The 17,579-nt window shown below is 37.5% G+C and overlaps 1 protein-coding gene across 1 annotated transcript; it reads right to left on the bottom strand.

Annotated features, from left to right (window-relative positions):
* Positions 1-7,658: 7,658 nt before the first annotated feature.
* LOC104518958 (excitatory amino acid transporter 1) lies at positions 7,659-15,962 on the bottom strand (the record flags this gene model as incomplete). The annotated part of the gene is made up of 5 exons (XM_010170175.2): positions 7,659-8,145; positions 9,418-9,552; positions 10,998-11,192; positions 13,811-14,044; positions 15,667-15,962. Coding segments are annotated over 5 exons (1,065 nt in total), but the record flags the coding sequence as incomplete, so codon positions are not given.
* Between the last annotated feature and the right edge of the window lie 1,617 nt (positions 15,963-17,579).

The following is a 17,579-nucleotide window of genomic DNA, read 5'->3' as shown; positions in this document are numbered from 1 at the left end:
GGACACCTCTCAAGGTTACTCCTTGAGGCTGGGAGATTTCTTGCTGTGACATCCTTGGTAAGTGACTCATAGCACGTTAAACTGCAAACTCTTAGCTGAGTGATATAAAGGATTGGTTGCACATATATAATCCTTTAGACATAAACCATTGATCAAGTCTGGGACTAGGACTGGATTTACCTGCAATATTACAGATGTCAGATGTTCAAAATAATGAGTTGGATGCTTTTAAGATTGACTTAATAATATATTGCAGCTCTTTTTCTTTGCTTTCTGGTCCTTTATGTCACATCATATTTTTAGACAGCAATGAGGGCTGGAAATGGTTTTTAAGACCGTCACAGAATCACAGAATGGTGGGGGTTGGAAGGGACCTCAGGAGGTCATTTAGTTCAACCTCCCTGCTAAAGCAGATTCCCTAAACAGCTTGAATAGGAAAGCATCTAGGCAGGTTTTGAACATCTCCAGAGATGGAGACTCTGCCACCTCTCTGGGCAGCCTGTCCCAGTGCTCTGTCACCCTCACAGTAACGAAGTTTTTCCTTAGGTTTGTCTGGAACTTCCAGTGTTCCAGTTTTTGCCCATTGCCCCTTGTCCTGTCACTGGGCACCACTGAAAAGAGCCTGGCCCCATCCATTTGGCCCCCATATTTCAGATATTTATAGACATGGATAAGATCCCTTCTCAGTCTTCTCTTCTCCAGGCTGAAGAGTCCCAGCTCTCTCAGCCTCTGCTCGTAAGGCAGATGCTCCAGGCCCCTCATCATCCTTGTGGCCCTCTGCTGAACTCTCTCCAGAAGATCCCTGTCCCTTTTGAACTGGGGAGCCCAGAACTGGACGCAGTACTCCAGATGTGGCCTCACCCAGGGCAGAGTAGAGGGGGAGGAGAACCTCCCTCAACCTGCTGGCCATGCTCTTTTTAATGCACCCCAGGACACTGTTGGGCTTCCTGGTCACAAGGACACACTGCTGGCTCATGGCCACCCTGCTGCCCACCAGCACACCCAGGTCCTTTTAAGGTGACCAGGACTTGGACTATGTAAGCAAAATTCTCATAATTCTGACTGAGTTTAAAATACATTACTTAGTACTACAACAATTGTCAGCACTGCTGATTTGCAAATGCATAGCGTTTGCTTCACGCAAGCAGAGGGCAACCACATAGCTGATTGATGTGCCCCTGGAAGATCTTGCCTGACTTATGAATTCTGAAGCAATTCAGAGATTTTCAGGCAAATCATCGGCCCACCAGCAGGAAACACAAGGAAGAAAATTGCAGTGCTCACACTTACTTTGTACTCTGAGAAGCTCTGTAACTTGTTGGCTGACTAGAGCAAATGAGTCAGGGAACTGACCTGGGCCAGACCCTGTCTTAGGAGAAAGAAAAGTTAAAAAATTTTGTATGTTCTTCTCTTCATCAGATATATCAAATAATCTTTGGCCACAGCTCACAGCCTAGATGATACTTTTTTGGTTAGGTGTCAATTAAGAGTTCCTGTAGAAGGACTAACATTTGGCCTGACTCTCGAGTCCCTTCAAAATGCTTTATGTCAATGTACTGTATATATGCGTGAAGAGGGATAAGGTTTGGCAGGTATAGATTCCAAGTGTGGAAATCTAGCATTTTCATAGCACCTTGGGGGACATCAGATTACCAAGAGAAAGCCTTTTCAAAGGGAAACAATTGAAACTGGAAGAGAGATGAATAACTGTGTGAAACTCCATTGCGTTAGAATGGAGTTTTAGCAAATTAGTCCATAGACCACCATTCACCTAATATCTAAAAGAATGTTTCGGGAACTGTGGCACACATTTTCCCCAAGACATCTTCATTGTGCCTTAGAGACACTCAGATAAAGCACAGACAAGTGAACACACATGCAAAAGAATCAATGTAAGAATAAAGATGTTCACAGCTGAACCTCTTTAAGGTTGAGGACAAGATGAATGAGTATATTCTTTATATTAATAAACTGGATAATTATAATAATAACAACAACAACAATAACAACATTCTACAACTGAAGCAAATGTTAGGTGTTGCACTCAACTGTGCATCAGAGAATTTAACTTAATTTATTTAATTGGACGGAAAATGTTACTTATAAAAAACATTTACCACAGGATGGCAGCATAATCCAATGAGACAAAAATTTTGGCTGTAACTTCTGGGAAACGCTTTGCAGTTTTTAGGAGGCTGATTGTTACAGAACCACAGTACATCTGAAAATGAAGCGTTGGCAGCATCTGAATAGCTCTTTTGCACAGTGGAGGCTAAGTGGCACAGTGGGTTAGTACCGTACTCTTTTTCTTCTGGAAACTCGGCCTTACATCCTGGTTTAGCCTGCAAATGAAAGCAAGCTGGGTGGTCTCATCCCAGTCCCCATTCGTGCATATCACAAAACCACCAGGCAATCTGGCATGGCCAGGAGTTGCTGCATGGGAGAGGGGTGGGATGGAAGTAGGAGAGGAACTGCAGGCCATGAGCAAGTTGAACCGGCAGATGTGTGAAGGCAGGTTTGTTACACCTGCTCAGACCGAATGACAGTCACCCTCTGTCATCAGTACCAATTTTATTCTGAATATATTTGCACTGTAATTTATTCCCTCTGCACGAAATCCAAGTCAGATCTTTATTTTACCCTTCTCCCTATTGCTATTCATGTGAGTTTTGCCAGTGAAAGGAGCCAGCAAGCACCACAGGTTTTGGCCTGTTTTTTTGTACAATTGCAATGAACAAATTAATTTAAGTTTTGTTTTGAAGAGAAGGTCGTATAAATTCTTGAACATACCTTAAGTATCTACAGCACAGGAGATAATAGTACAAAAGTACTTTGCACTAGGGACAAATCCCCAGGGTTTGGATGGTTCACAAGACATGACCCAGCTGTGTGTGTGTGTGTGTCAGCTCTGTTGTTAGAGCTCGACACAATCTTGGTTTCTCTGGAAACAACCCTGATGCTAGGACAATGCTATTGTCCCCATTTTATTGGTGGGGAACCAAAACACAGAAAGGTTCATTTGTGTCTAGGTTTATGAAGGAGACAAGGATACTACTGAGACCTGAATCTGGGTTTATGAAGACCTGCTGCAGTGGAGTTGTTGGAGGAGAAGAGTAGAGCCAAGAGACCAAGTGGGATAGATGGAGAGAGGAATATGGTACTGCAGAAAATGGGAAACTGGTTGAGGCATTGAAAAAAAACATGATACAGGAAATGAACACAAGTTTAGGAGCCAGAGTAATAATAACACTAGTGGAAAAATATTAGGAAAGAGTCATTTTTTATCATTTTTATCAAATATCAGGAGTTTTAAAAGGCTCTTGCAAAACCAATAATAGAATGAAGAAAAAATCTAAACAATCAGGAAAAGCAGAAAAATGTGCAATGTCTGGGTAAAGCAAGTGGTAAAGAGCAAAGAAAAAGCATTAATATAAAAATATACTGCTGAAAAATGCAGTTTCATGGCAAGTGCTTGTGAAGCTGTGCCAACTTCTGTAAATATAATTGGCTTTAAAGTGAGGAGATATTATAGAAAAGTTGAAATATTTCATTTTGATATTTTCCTACCAAACAGATTCAATATTTTATTTCCAAGTTACTATTCATTTTACAACTGATTTTGTTTTAATTCAAAATAGAGTAAAAGCAATCCAGAAGTGAGGTAGGATGTTTCAAGAAGTGGAGAATGAAATATTTCATTATACCTGAAAGAGACTGTTCTTTTTTTATTTTTTTTTTTAAGCAATAAAAAAATTGTTTCATGGTGCCCTGGAAGAATTATTCTCCCAAGTTTTTCAGTTCTCTCACTGAAGTGAAAAATCAATTATTTGTGCAGCCCTAGTTGTGTAATGAGGCATGTTGAAAAACTTCGGTTAGAGAAGCAAGTGCTTCCGTACTAAAATTTTGGAATTTTAGATAACCTCTGGGTGTCTTAGAGACATCTGAGGAGCCAGCTGGGGGAATTATATCCCTCCCTGGGTGCAGGATTGTATCATCTGACTGCAGCTCTCAGAAGGAATCTTGCTGCCTCTCTAGTGTTGCAAGTTTGGGTTTTCAGTTTGGCATGGAGGTGTAAAAGTCTTTCTCCGTCTTCCAAGAGTCTTTCTCCATCTTACTCCATGCTTCCAGGGTAAGCTGATCTCTTTAAAAAGATCACAGAGAAATACAAACAGGGAGTGATCTATCAGTTTATTTCAAATTTTTTATCCTGTTCTGGGAAATGGTTGATCACACCAGAAGCAAGTTGATCATACACCATTGATCACACCTAGCACAACTAGCATGCTGTTGATCACATTAGAAGCTAGATATACTCTTCTGTACCATTTGCATTGTAACTTTATTAAACCAAGCACGTGTTAGAGGCTTAGTTTTAAAAAAAAAAGCTCTGAATTTCTTATCAGTTGTGCCTGCATTGGAACATAAATGTCACTTACACATATTCAGTCCTTCAGAAGGGGAGACAGAAATACTTTCCTGTGCCAGTAGTTGATTTTCCACATGCATGATCACTTTGCTTTTTACTGACCACACACTGTTACAGAGACATAAATTCTTGCCTAAGAATGGCATGGCTGTCTTGTATCCCAACTTCCAAATAAAAACACTGATGAAAAATTACGGATTATCAGGGATCTTTATTTTATATGGGGGCACTGAAGAATAAGCAAGACCACTGGGCCAGTAGTATCTTCAAGTAATATCGCTAATCCTCTTTATTTATCTCTTCCCATCATGATAGTAATCCTAGAAACATAGAGATACTTACCTGGATTGAGTGAACAAGTGTAGATAAGTGGAAAAAAATCAGGAAAAGTTATGCATATGCACTTTAAAACTCTATGTCTTCTCTGAAATATTTTACAAAACTAGTTGCATTATATGTGGGTTTCACTCAAATTCATAAAGATCATTGTCCAGTGGTTTGTTGGTGTGTGTTCAGAAAGGCGGGACTTCTCCCTGCTGCCTCCATCTGCTCTAACCAATACAACTTCCCACATGCAAGTGTTTCAGCTTGTGTATTTTACACCTTCCCAGTCCTTCTGACAAGACATTCACTTCCATTACATGATAACTGCTAGCTGAAGTTGTTGCTGTGTGAACCCTCACAGCAACACAAACCATTTCTGTGAGAAAAACAGTGAACTGTCTAGGATTACTGTAGTGTTACAATGTTGTAACACCCCAATCAGTGGAGGTTTTGGACCATCTAATGACACATCCAAAATGAACTGGCAGCTTTGTGGTAGCTGAATCGATGGAAATATAAATTATTTTTTTTAATGTATTTTGCAGATATCAATACGAATTTATACACTTGAATTTGAATGAACTTAAGTAGGATGAACATTGATTCTTTTAATTTTTAATATTCCTCCCTCCCCACAGTTACTTAATTATTTTTGATCATGAAACTGTAAGCAGGTATTTGAAGTGAGGAAGTCTTGCTATTTCGAAGCCCTGCTATATAAAATGACTTGGAATTCCTGAAATCTCATGCTATGAGTTTGTCAGCTCTGAGTTTGTGTGAAGCTTCTGTTACAGAGCCTTTGAAAGAAATTCTACATCACAAAAAAGCAGTAATGTAAAACTATTTTTATTGAAAATACATCTACAAAGTAATGTTTCTCAATCCACTCTGGATGCATACCAATGCAGAAGCAATGAGGGATGGGGGATGGAATCTTTCTGTAATACCTGATTTCCATAAGAAACAAAGTTAGTTTAAAAAGCTCACATTCTTTGTGACACAGTTCATTTTTATCAGCTAATGTCATAGAAACACAGACATTTACATTGTCTTTGCAATGTATTTCCAAACAAATTCTTAATAAAAGTTAAATTGTTATTCCATAAAGTCTACAGTTAATGTTTATACACACATTCTGAATACAGTATCTATATAAAAATATCTCTAATTACATATCAGAAGATGCCTGTCTGTATCCTAGATTTGCATCCTGTTAGCAAAAAAAAAATCCCCTGGTACTTGTTTTCTTTCAGTCAGAGATTAATGTAGAGCTTTGTTGGTTTGACTGCTCAATACTCTGTATTTAACCCTGCTCATTTAATTCACTGAAGAGTTCCTGCTCGTATTGTCTGGGTTACTCGACTGGAGAAGATGAGCAGGAGTTTTCAGTCCTTAAAACCCAGTCTTGCCTGGGAAAAGATTTGTCTTCAACCAGCATACTAACATTTTCACTACAGTTACTTTTTCACCTTATTTATTTTCTTTTAGTGACTGAAGCAACATTGTGAATGTTTTTTGAGTAGCAGCTGAGACTCTGCAAGGAAATCCTTCATTTCCATCATCAGAATTTTTTGGTAGGGGGAAGGAGAAAGAAGCCAACTGAACATTTTAATAAAGAAGATCACCCAACACTATTTTGCCTGTCCATTAATATTTTTTCATTCCCTCAACTGTAACTGCATTATAAAACTTTTGCGTTTAACCTCTATAGTCATACAAGGCAAAAAGGAAAAAAATACATAATCTGTGTTTCTAAAAAAGGGCTTCATCAGGGAATAATCTTGAAATGAACAAAAAAAGCCACAGGATTACAAGTGCATTGTCTCTCTTTTTTATTCTTTCCTTATCTATTCCCTGGAAGAAACCTACAATATTGTGCTTTAAAATACTTTCTAATTAAAATTTCAGCATTTATTATAGTATTTACTATTTTGCAATTTATATATTTTTCCTAGTAAAAAGCAAAAAAGTACCCATTAGTTTTACTTTCTAAAGGGTTATTTTTTTTCTTTTTGAGATGCTACTGATAAACACACAAGGATTTTGAAATTTCACATTGAGATATGGAGTCTTCTTCTCCAGATGGGAAGATGTAAATCTAGCTAATATCTCTATAATTTATCACTGAGATGACCAAGCATTTGGGACATTTCCAACCAGAAAAATTGCTGTTGGTCTCAGGGATTCAGATTTAGAATCCAATCCCTTTAGGATCTGAGCATCTCACCCTTCTGCACCTTCTGCTGAAGGCTGGCACTGCCTTCTATTCTTATTATTATTGCTTTTTAATTAGGTAATTGGCATGTGGTTTTTTTCCGAACAGAGATTAAGACACATTTTCTGTTCCAGAGTTGATACAGCCTAAGGCCTTGCTCCTACAAACACTTACACGCACAGATTGTTCAGTTGGGTTAAGATATTGAAATTAAGGAGGAAAATCCAGATTGGAGGTACTTACAAACCTAAGTAAATTTTTGCAAGTCAGCAGGAGCTGACTAGGTTAAGTTTTTGTCTGGATCAGCTGAGGCTAATGCAAAAAACTGTCTAGATAAAAGAACTTTCTCAGAAATTTTTCAACTCAGTAAAAGTGCTGATTTGGGGTATTTTTTTATTTATATATCTTCCCCCCGTATATCCTTTCAATTATTGTCCTTTTTATTTTTCTGCTAGTATTTTATGAACAATATAACACTAGAGACAAAAAATCAGGTAAAAAAGCAAAAATCCTGTTAATTTACTTAGCTGGATGTAGTTATCTAGTTAGAAGTATTGATTGTGTGTTTATAGATGTTAGGAATTTTGCAACAGGTATTTAAAAAAATAAAACCATTTTCAGGCTCTGTTATCATTTTAACTTTCCAGTTCATAAAAAAAAAAAAAGGTTCACAGGACTAAGTAACATATACAATGATTTTTGTTTTTATTTAATTGACAATCTCTTTTATTTATCCCCATTTAGCATGTCTAGCAGGACCAGTATTGTTGCCTGTTATTTTTTTTTTTTTTAACTGGGAAGCCAACATATACTGCAGTCACTGCTAATTTGGAATATATTTTAATTAATTCTTTTCAGTGCTAGCAGAAAGGGAGAAAACAAGGAATAAGTGAACTTAGTGAATTCAAGCTATAAATGACTGGAGAAAGTGTGGGCTTTCCACACTTGTAGTGTCTGACTCATGCTTTCTTTACCCTACATCTTGGTTTCACTGTCTAATGGTTTCTCACTCTCATTTTCTTGTGAGATCAATTGGTATGGTTTCTTCATTTCATTCTCCTCTATCACAGAATTACCCATTTCAGCATCCCTGTTCTTCAGCTCATGCCGTGATAAATGTTCAACTATTCCTGCTCCGATGGAGTCTCCCAAGACATTGGTTGTGGTACGGAGACGATCCCTAAGGAGAAATAGTAAGTTTGCCTTGATTTCACCACTTGTTCAGGGAAGCATGCAGACTAGCTATGGCCTTTAAATAGATTACTAGATTATTCAGCTGTTTTATGTATATTTATCTGAACTGTTAATGCTATGATTTCTTCTAAAGAAATTAACAAACATACTGGGATTTACAGTCACAAAGTATGTTAATATTCTTGGCAACTTCACAGCAAGATATAGCTGTGTGATGAGGACAACAAAGGGACCATATGGCAGATGCTTCTTGGGGGCATTTCTATACTCTGGTGGTTTGGCTTTATATCCTCTGAACATGTAAGCCAGTGAGAATCTACCTTGTTAGGGTCATTTCCCTCCTCACCATAAAGTATGGTCAGCAGTTTAGGGTGAAATTCTGATGAACTAATTCCAACTAAACTACAACAATTCATCGTTCTTATAGGGCTTTGCCCAGAAGATGTAGGAGGCAGATTGACAAGGAGTGACTAGGACTGTTACTTGGTAAGCGTCCACCTACACAGACTGTGGGCATGTGGTTAGATAATAATTTGAAGACATTATGTTCTTATAATAACATAGGCAACTCCTTGCTGGGATCACTTGAGAAGACTGAAGGTTAAAAGCTTTTAGAAACTATAACTAATAGAGGCTAGATAAAGTAGAGGTCAGAGGAAACCTTCTGCCTTTGATTTAGTTCTTGCATCTAAGGGATTTCCTCATATACCTTCAGATATCAGTTAGTCTTCTACAGACAGAGGAATGGAAAAACTGAGGGGCGATACATTGTTATGGCTGGATAAGACAGTTACATGACTGCTTTTAATTTCTGCTTCTGTGAGGTAGACATATGAATCCTTCCTAAATTAGATAGTCAACAGGGCTGCAAGGTACTGGGTTGAATCTGAACCAGCTCTGAGACTGATTGATGGAAAGCTTTTAATTGCTATCCTACAAAATTGCTTTAGCCTATAGGCTAAAGCAATTCTTTGCTAATTTAACTATAGTGTGTTTGGAAGTTTTCTTTGTACCCTAAGAATACAGGTTTCTAAGTAACCCTTTTTCATGCAAGAGGAACCATCATTAAGTAACACCCCTCACCATCTGCTCTAAAATATGTTAATCGCAAGAAGTTGTGATTCTTTTTAGCACTTCTTTCCAGCTGCCTTCCACAGCAAATGAAGTACACCACTGATTGCAGTATTGCCAGAATGTCCCTGGCTATTGCACTTCTAAATATGGTCTAAGTCCTTAGTGACTCCATAAAGATACTTACAAGAACCAGTCCACTGCAATGATAAGCGTGATATCATCTGTAGGTAAGCCTACTGATGTAAGCACAATGACCATGGTAACCAGTCCAGCTTGAGGAATGCCTGCAGCCCCAATACTGGCAGCTGTAGCTGTGATGCTGTGCAAAAAGATGGTAAGAACAATTAATTAACTTCCATAATAAACTCTCCTTATGATCTGTCAAATATTAAAAACAGATATGAAGCAAGAAGGCATTTGGTCAGTGGTAAATAAGATGAGCCCAGTCCCTTATCTAAACACTGGATAGCTGCAGGGGAGTGTGGATCTTAATCCAAAATGTTTACACTAAACCTTTATCCAGAACCCTTGAAACATTATTTTATTAGGTGCTAAATCCCCTACTAGATGCTAAGGGCCAGACAAAAACATTACAGCTACATGCCCCCACCCACTAAACAAATTCACTCCACAAGATAAAACATGTTAAAAGAAAAGCTGACGAGGTAATTTTGTCCTGGCAGATCTAATGCAAGGACTTATTCTCCATCCATCTCACATAACTCCATGCCAGGTGAAGTACCTGTCCTCCAGCAGTTGGCATTCTGCCATCAGAAAACAGAAAGCTGCCAAACCCCCTGAATCATACAGTCTAGTAACTTGATAGAAATATGCTTGTTCACACCTGGTTTAGGAATAATTTGTTTTGTGAGGTGATTTGGCAGGGGGAAACTCTAGTACTAATGAATGTGGAACTACTGCCTCAGAGTGTGAAGGCAGAATTTTGCCTTCTGTTGATGAATATTAAATTAAGTGCCATTTAATTATGGAGATAAGCACTCCTGTTTTAAAATCTACATTCCCAGTCCACCATATCTGAACTTTCAGTGTTCCACTCAGTGTTCCTGAGTGATAAATATGAGCATCTCTCTCCTGCAGTGTCCCTCTCTCCCCTTGCTGACACTACTTTCTTCTGCACCTGTAGCCACCCCCCTTTTAAACTATTTCAGTAACATAACTAAGTTAATGCAGATTAGTTATCATCAAGTGCTACGTGGTGGGTTGTTTGCCATTCTGTTTCAAACACGAAAGCTTATGTGCTTGAAAACCTACCTATCTTCTCCACCTCTATCAGCTGGTGTAATAAAAGATATTACTGTCCTTTACACAGCTTGCTCTGCTTGTATTCTCAGGCCGCCAGGAACAGGAAAACATTGCTTCTCCTAGCATATGCACCGTGATGCTTTTATGCTACTGCTTTGTACATGCATTGTAAACTACCTCATACTGATTGTAAATCTACAGCTCCCAACAGCTCCATGAGTTCTTAAAAAAGAAAATTTAAAAGTCATTAAAATCTGTTCTTGTTGGCTCTACTAAGTGCAGTGATAGGTGTGTCATCTTACAGTTTTTTAAAGGTTTACCTAATGGACAATATGTGCTGGGGGACCTCTTCTGTGCAGATGTACACTATTACAGTTAGTCAGCTGCTGTAGCAGTTCTTGGTTTTAGCTCTAGACATTTTTGTTTAATCCCACATATAACAGCAAGAAGGAAGCATCACAAAGGTGCTTTATTAGGTGTAGGTAATAATGACTTCTGTACCTGATTGTGATAATCTGCCCAAAGTTCAGATCAAAGTTGTTAACCTGTGCAATGAAAATTGCAGCCAAAGCCTCATACAAAGCAGTTCCATCCATATTAATTGTAGCTCCAACTGGGAGTACAAATCTCGTAACTCGTTTGTCTACTCCATTTATTTCTTCTAGACACTTAAATGTAACAGGTAGTGTTGCAGAACTGAAACAACAAAAAAGAGAAGGTAATAGAGGATATAAGATCTACAAAGAGGGAATGAAGTGTCACACATTGTGATGACAAGACAGATTGTTCTGTCTTAATTTTTATGTGACTATTTTTTTTTTTTTTTTAAATGTGAAGACTAAATTTAAACACTTCTAATGATGGAGGTTCTCCTAATGCTCTTATAAAGTTTTTACAGTGGTTAATTACTGGAACTCTCTATTGAGTCCCTAGTTTGAATGTGTTTAACATCAGTATTTTGTTGTGAGATTGTTCTGATTCACAGAAGAAAAATGTAAAAATACCTGCTTCTCTTTTTTATGTCATGGAGTTTTGATTGAATCATCCCTAAGCATTGTTTTCCTGAAGTTATACAGATTGAGCTAGTCAAGCCTTTAGTAAACAGCATGTTTTTCTCTTATTTATTTGTTGTCTCCCCTGGAAAGGACATTTTAATGGACGATTACTTGTGAGTTAACACCAGTGGGCAGCTAAGCACCACACAACCACTCACTTACTTGCCCCCACACCCTGACCAGGGCAGGAAAAGAAGAAAGGAACAGTAAAAGCAAGAAAATGCAGGGGTTGAGATTTTAATTAAAACAAAACAACTTTAATAAGTGAAGGGTAAGTGGAAGAAAAGAGAAAGAAAACAAAACAAAACAAGTGATGCAAAGACAATTACTCACTACCTTCCACAGGCAGACCAATGCCCAGACAGTTCCCAAGTAAAATATGTCTAGCCTCTCTAAAATCCCCTTTTCTATTTTAATTGCTGAGCATGATGTTATTTGGCTTGGAATATCTCTTTGGTTAGTTTGGGTCATCAGCCTGGTTGTGTGCCCTCCTAACCTATTCACACACCTCCATCTACTCACTGTGGGGGCAGAGTGAGCAACAGAGAAGGCCTTGGTGCTGTGCAAATGCTGTTCAGCAAGAACTAGAACATCCGTGTCTGATCAGTGTTGTTTTGGTCACAAATCTAAAATACAGCACTGTACGAGCTGCTATGACAAAAGTTAACTCTGTCCCAGCCAGGCCCTGTACTCCACTTAAATCTTGTTCCTCTGCTGCTACATCCAAATATGATATAAATGACAATATCATTTAAAGACCAACCAATCTGAACATTTTGTCTTTGTATGTTACAGGATTGCCCATTCAGCCCACATGATGCCAAGCTTATTTTCAGAGACACTGCCCCAGAAGGAAGGATAAGGTGGCCATTTTATAAAAGCTGTCTGGGCTCTTTGTTCTTAAACATGTATCTCTACATCTGATCACAACAAAGCAAAGAGGTTTTTCAAGACCCAGCAATTCAGATAACTCTGTCTCAGTGACCTCTTCACTACTAACTACTTAGCAGACTTTTATGTCTTTGAAAATTTTATCAATACTGATAAAATAAAATACTGATAAAAAAATAAAATACTGATAAAATATAAAGTAAAGAAGGGCTGTGGAAGAATGTGTTAGAAAATCTCTTTGATGACGGTCAACCTATAGTTAACTTTTAAACAGCTTTGAAATCTACTCATAGTACAGTATGCTCTTTTGCATCAACCTAGGTTCTTACTCAGAATCCTGAGCAGCACTAAGTGGAATGTCCTACAGAAGCTGGAATGTACTGTCTTACCACTATTACTGTTATCCACCAAAGCTGTAGTTTCATTTTATTTTCTCTTAAACTATATTGACTGGCATTAGTTTCATTACATCCTTTAAAAAATTATAAATAATCAAATTCCATTTTAGACATTCCACAAATTTGCAAGGATTGACATCAAAATGTCAAATGTGAAATTAGTTATTGTCACTCTTTACCCATCAATATACTGTCATATCTTTTTAAGAGCTTTTCCAGTAATAGAAAACTTAATCAGTTTCTACATTAATGGTCACAATAGCTTCTCATTCAGATCTTCAAAATAATCCCAGACATGAGGGACTTAAATTTAGTAATACAGAATGTCTGACTTAAAACATCTGTCTTTAGGAGGCATTTTTAAAATCTATTAAAATGGAAGGTGTTTTATGAAAGGTCATATGGTATAGACATGTATATTTTATTACAGTAATGTTTACTTTCATCGTAGGTGCAGACAGGTTTTTTTATCCATATGATGTACCTATGACTTAATCAACAAAGAGTAAAAGTGGCATTTCTGTTGCATCACTGGTTATCAGGATTTTGAGCACAGAACATCAGCTACCAGTAAGGGCTCTCAAGCTCCCTCAGAATCCTCTCTGAACTTTCCTGTTTGCTGCTCCATTTTGCCATGCACATCCTTTGCCAGCTTCACCCTTTACCAGCAAGCTGTTACAAACTACTTAAAAATTTGAAACACCAAGGCTAAACTGAGTCACTAGTGTTCCAACCATACAGTCTCCATCACCAGACAGACTCATTTCATCTCTGTTAAGGGGGTTCTTACAGAAAATACAGTTCAAGTCAATGTAATGATAATAATTGTCTGTGTCAGAGAGCAGCAGAAATGAAATAAAGTGCCCAAGTGAATACTTGAATATGGAGTTAACCAATTACATTAGGCAAAATTGTTTCTCAAACAAGTATTATTATAAAAACAATGTGGCCTTAAAATATTGTATTATACCTGGAAGATGTTCCCAAAGCTGTGACTAATGCCTGGATTAAGCCTCCGATAAATACCCAAGGGTTCTTACGAGTGATCAGAAAGTAGAGAAGGGGTAGGACAATGACAGCATGAATTAGCAAACCAATGATAACTGTTACAGTATACATGGCAAGCTGACCACCGATCACACCCATATCTTCCATCTCAACTATTTTTCCAGCAATCAGGAAGAGGATTCCAAGTGGAGCATACCTGCAAATAAGAAATCAAATCAGTATTGTACTAAACAAAGTAGAAATTCACTCTCCCATTCATACCTTTAGTGTTTATACGCATACATGAATGTAGGATTTCACTGTTAGGATGACTGCAAGTATTCAGAAGTGTTCCAAGAGTAACTCTTAACAGTTCAACCTGGGTTAAACCACAGCAGTGGATGTTTCTGATATGCTCTATTGGATTCAGGATCTGTTGAGGATTTCAAGATGCATAGCATGTTTTTTAGACATGTAGGGAGATGAGTTCCCTTTGGAATTCAGATGTCATTTAAAAGCTAGTTTATCTAATTCTGTTGTAATTCTATCATGTATGAATGAAAGCTCAACTGCTAAAGTTGTAGACTATGCCAAGCACCCAGTTCTATTATCTCACCAGTCCTGTTTTTGGCTAAGGAACCCACACAAAAGGCTGATAACTTCTGATGATTTCAATCTGCTCCTGGCCATACCCCATTGGATCCAGTAGGACACTGGATAAATACTTTAACATGAAGCCATCTGTATGACAGAGGTTAGCTGCATTGTAGGAAAGCAACAAAGGTAGGATGATCTGTTTTTTCCTATTGGTAAGCACAGCAACAGATGAAGAAGGAGCTAGTGCTGCTCATAGAACTAATACAGTTCTGCTGCAGCTGGACTTCTGGTACAGCCTTATTTCTATAATATCCACTTGTCTTTTCACACTAAGTTACAACAGAACAAAATGTATCCAGCTTATATTGCATTTTAAGCCATCAAATCCATGTAGAAATTTCTCAGAAGTAACAATTCTCATCCACTGCTTTATCATCGTCTTAAGCATGCTTGTAAAGAAGGAGAAAGGGTTTTTCCTTTCTATAGATGCTTCCTGGCAGGATAGAATTTTAGTTACTGGAAAAAATATACTTATTTTTACTTTTGTATCTAGTAGTGTAACATATGTGTGTATGCTCTTGGGTATGCTTCTGGAGTTGATTTGTTAGTTTGTTTTCTGTAGTAAAGAAGGCAACAAGACATAATTTATTTTCTTAACCTTCTACCTGACAAATAATTAATTATCATTGCTGAGAAGACTTCATACCTAATGAAGTTGAGGGGAAAGGTATTGATTTTATTTACCTATTGAACACAATAAAGAAAGCAGGAAAATTATATGTATGTGTAAACAGTGCAGCTACAGTGCAAGGACATACATATACACTAAATGTTTGCAGGAACCAGTTGTGTTGGAAAGTAATGATAACAAGGTCTTGCTGTGTAGAAATAAGATTATGGGAGAGATTTGTTGGTTGCCTTTAGTGAAGTCAGATTAGGTTTTAAGGAAACTTTGATAGCATACTGTTGTGACTGCTATCTTTACGAAGACATAGAATGGCTCTGTATAAGTGTAGCAAGTCTGCCATAGACCCTGATTTTTTTCATGCCAAAAGCTAAACACACTGAAAATGTAAGTATGCTTGGCCACATTATGCATTGGGACCTACAGAATCACAGTATGTGTAGTTAAGATCTTATTGTCCGACTTCCTGCCAACCAGACTCTTGCTATGTGGTGCCTGACTGTGAGGAAAAAATATTCTTAGTAACTTGAAATGGAATTTATCAAGGAGGCACTTACCACATGATTAGAGCTACCAATCTCATGATAGCCTCATTAAGGCTATCAAAGAAGTCTTTTAATGCCTGACCTTGCTCCCTCATGCTTCCAATCACCAGGCCAAAGCTTATTGAGAAAACCACCAAGCCAAGGGCATTCACTCCATTTACGGAACCTGGAACAGGAACTATTTCCTCTTTCATTTGGGTGAGGGTTTCCATTGCTTCTGACACATTGCTTATTATGGAAGCCACTGTGGATGTGTCGTTGGATGCAATATCTACTTTAAACATTCTCTTTTCATAGTTAGTTTTGAACTGTTAAAAAAAAAAAAAAAAGAAAGATAGGAATTCTGTGAATTATAGCAAACAAGGGTAAAAAAATCACACACTAAATTATTAATTACTGTTGTAGGACATTTGAATTCTTTTGTAACATGTGTTGGTAAAATGTACTGTGACAAAAATCTGGCTTTTCTGAAAGCAACAAAAATCCACATTAACTGGAAAGCTAAATCTTCACCTTTAGCTTCCAGAACTCGTTTTTCTCATAAATATGGCAAAATCAAAGACACACACATTTGTCATGCTCATGAGTTTCGTGACAAAACTATTGATTCTTAATTTACATTTCTATAAATTGTTATTTTTCCCAGGAACATTTTTCCAACTTTTAAATAAATAGGTCTTCTTTGGCTAGTTAAAATATTTTCATATGCTCTGATGTTTCCTTACTTTTTAATTTTTTTTAATTAGAAAAGATTAGACTGAAATAACGTAAATGTATTATACCTTTTTTTTTCCTTTGCTGTGGCAAAGCCATTAGTTTTCTATGCTTTGCAGTAACAAATCGCCACTTTTCTTAATTAAGAAAAGGGTTCTACCTTAAATGGTTTCATTATGGAATGGGCAAATCAATTTCAAAATCTCAATATGCTTCTAAACATCTATTTCCAAAACCAGGCTTTTACCACTTAGTGCTTTCCAGAGAAGTGTGCATCCTGAGTATTTCTGTGAGTTCAAAAAGCCCTGCAGCTCTTTCCTGTTTAAAATCTGTTGAGCACAAAGAATACTAAATATCATTGGTAAAATGTTTCTAATATATCTTAGAATGCTAAATACCCGAGGTTATAAATACCCTAAGTGTCAAGGTTATTGAGTAACTTTGGATTTTTGTTCCTGTGGGCCAAATATTGAGTTCAAGAACTGTAGTATTATAGTGATATCTGGAGACTGTTGCACAGTCCAAAAGTATTTTAGAGAAATGCAGTACTTATAACCAAGATGGGAAACCTGAGTACCAGCATCTATCAACACTGATTTTCTGTTATTTTCCACACCTGCATAATTTTGATGCACACCTTCCACATATTTGCTGTATCCCACTGAAGGCTTTAAAGTCTTTCAGAATTTCAAATAAAACTTGCTTACAGGCGATTTATGGGAAATTTCTGAATAAGATGTAACAGAACAAATCTACATGGAGGTCCTACATTCTTGAGTTTTAAATTAAATTTGCTAAAACATTTTAAGGTTTGTACTGTGGTTAGAGGAGATAACTGAACTGTGCAGACAATTGGTTGATGTGAAAAAGCCCAGTTCCACTCCCTCACCCAGTGACATCCAAGCTGTTATAATTTCTCCTCTGTGTTGGGTCTAGTTTGATTTTTCAGTAAGCCAATTCTTTTTAAATTGGCAGAAAACTTACCAAGCAAAAAAAGTGTCCATTTTTGGGTAAAGGTTATGGAGGTGAATCAGCTCACTGAATCAGCTCACTGACTGATGAATGCCAAACAAAACAAAACACTGAGACCAGAACTACACAGCCAGAGAGGGAGGGATGGGATTTCCCTCTTAAGTGATAGAAAGGTATTAGAGTGGAAATGGAAATTTTCTGGAAATTATTGCTAAAGGGTTTTTAATTCAGTCCTGACA

This window comes from Antrostomus carolinensis, unplaced genomic scaffold (assembly GCF_000700745.2).
Source record: "Antrostomus carolinensis isolate BGI_N321 unplaced genomic scaffold, ASM70074v2 scaffold2836, whole genome shotgun sequence".
Lineage (NCBI taxonomy): Eukaryota > Metazoa > Chordata > Aves > Caprimulgiformes > Caprimulgidae > Antrostomus > Antrostomus carolinensis.
Note: the sequence above shows the minus strand (reverse complement) of the source record. Positions and strands in the feature narration are given on the sequence as shown.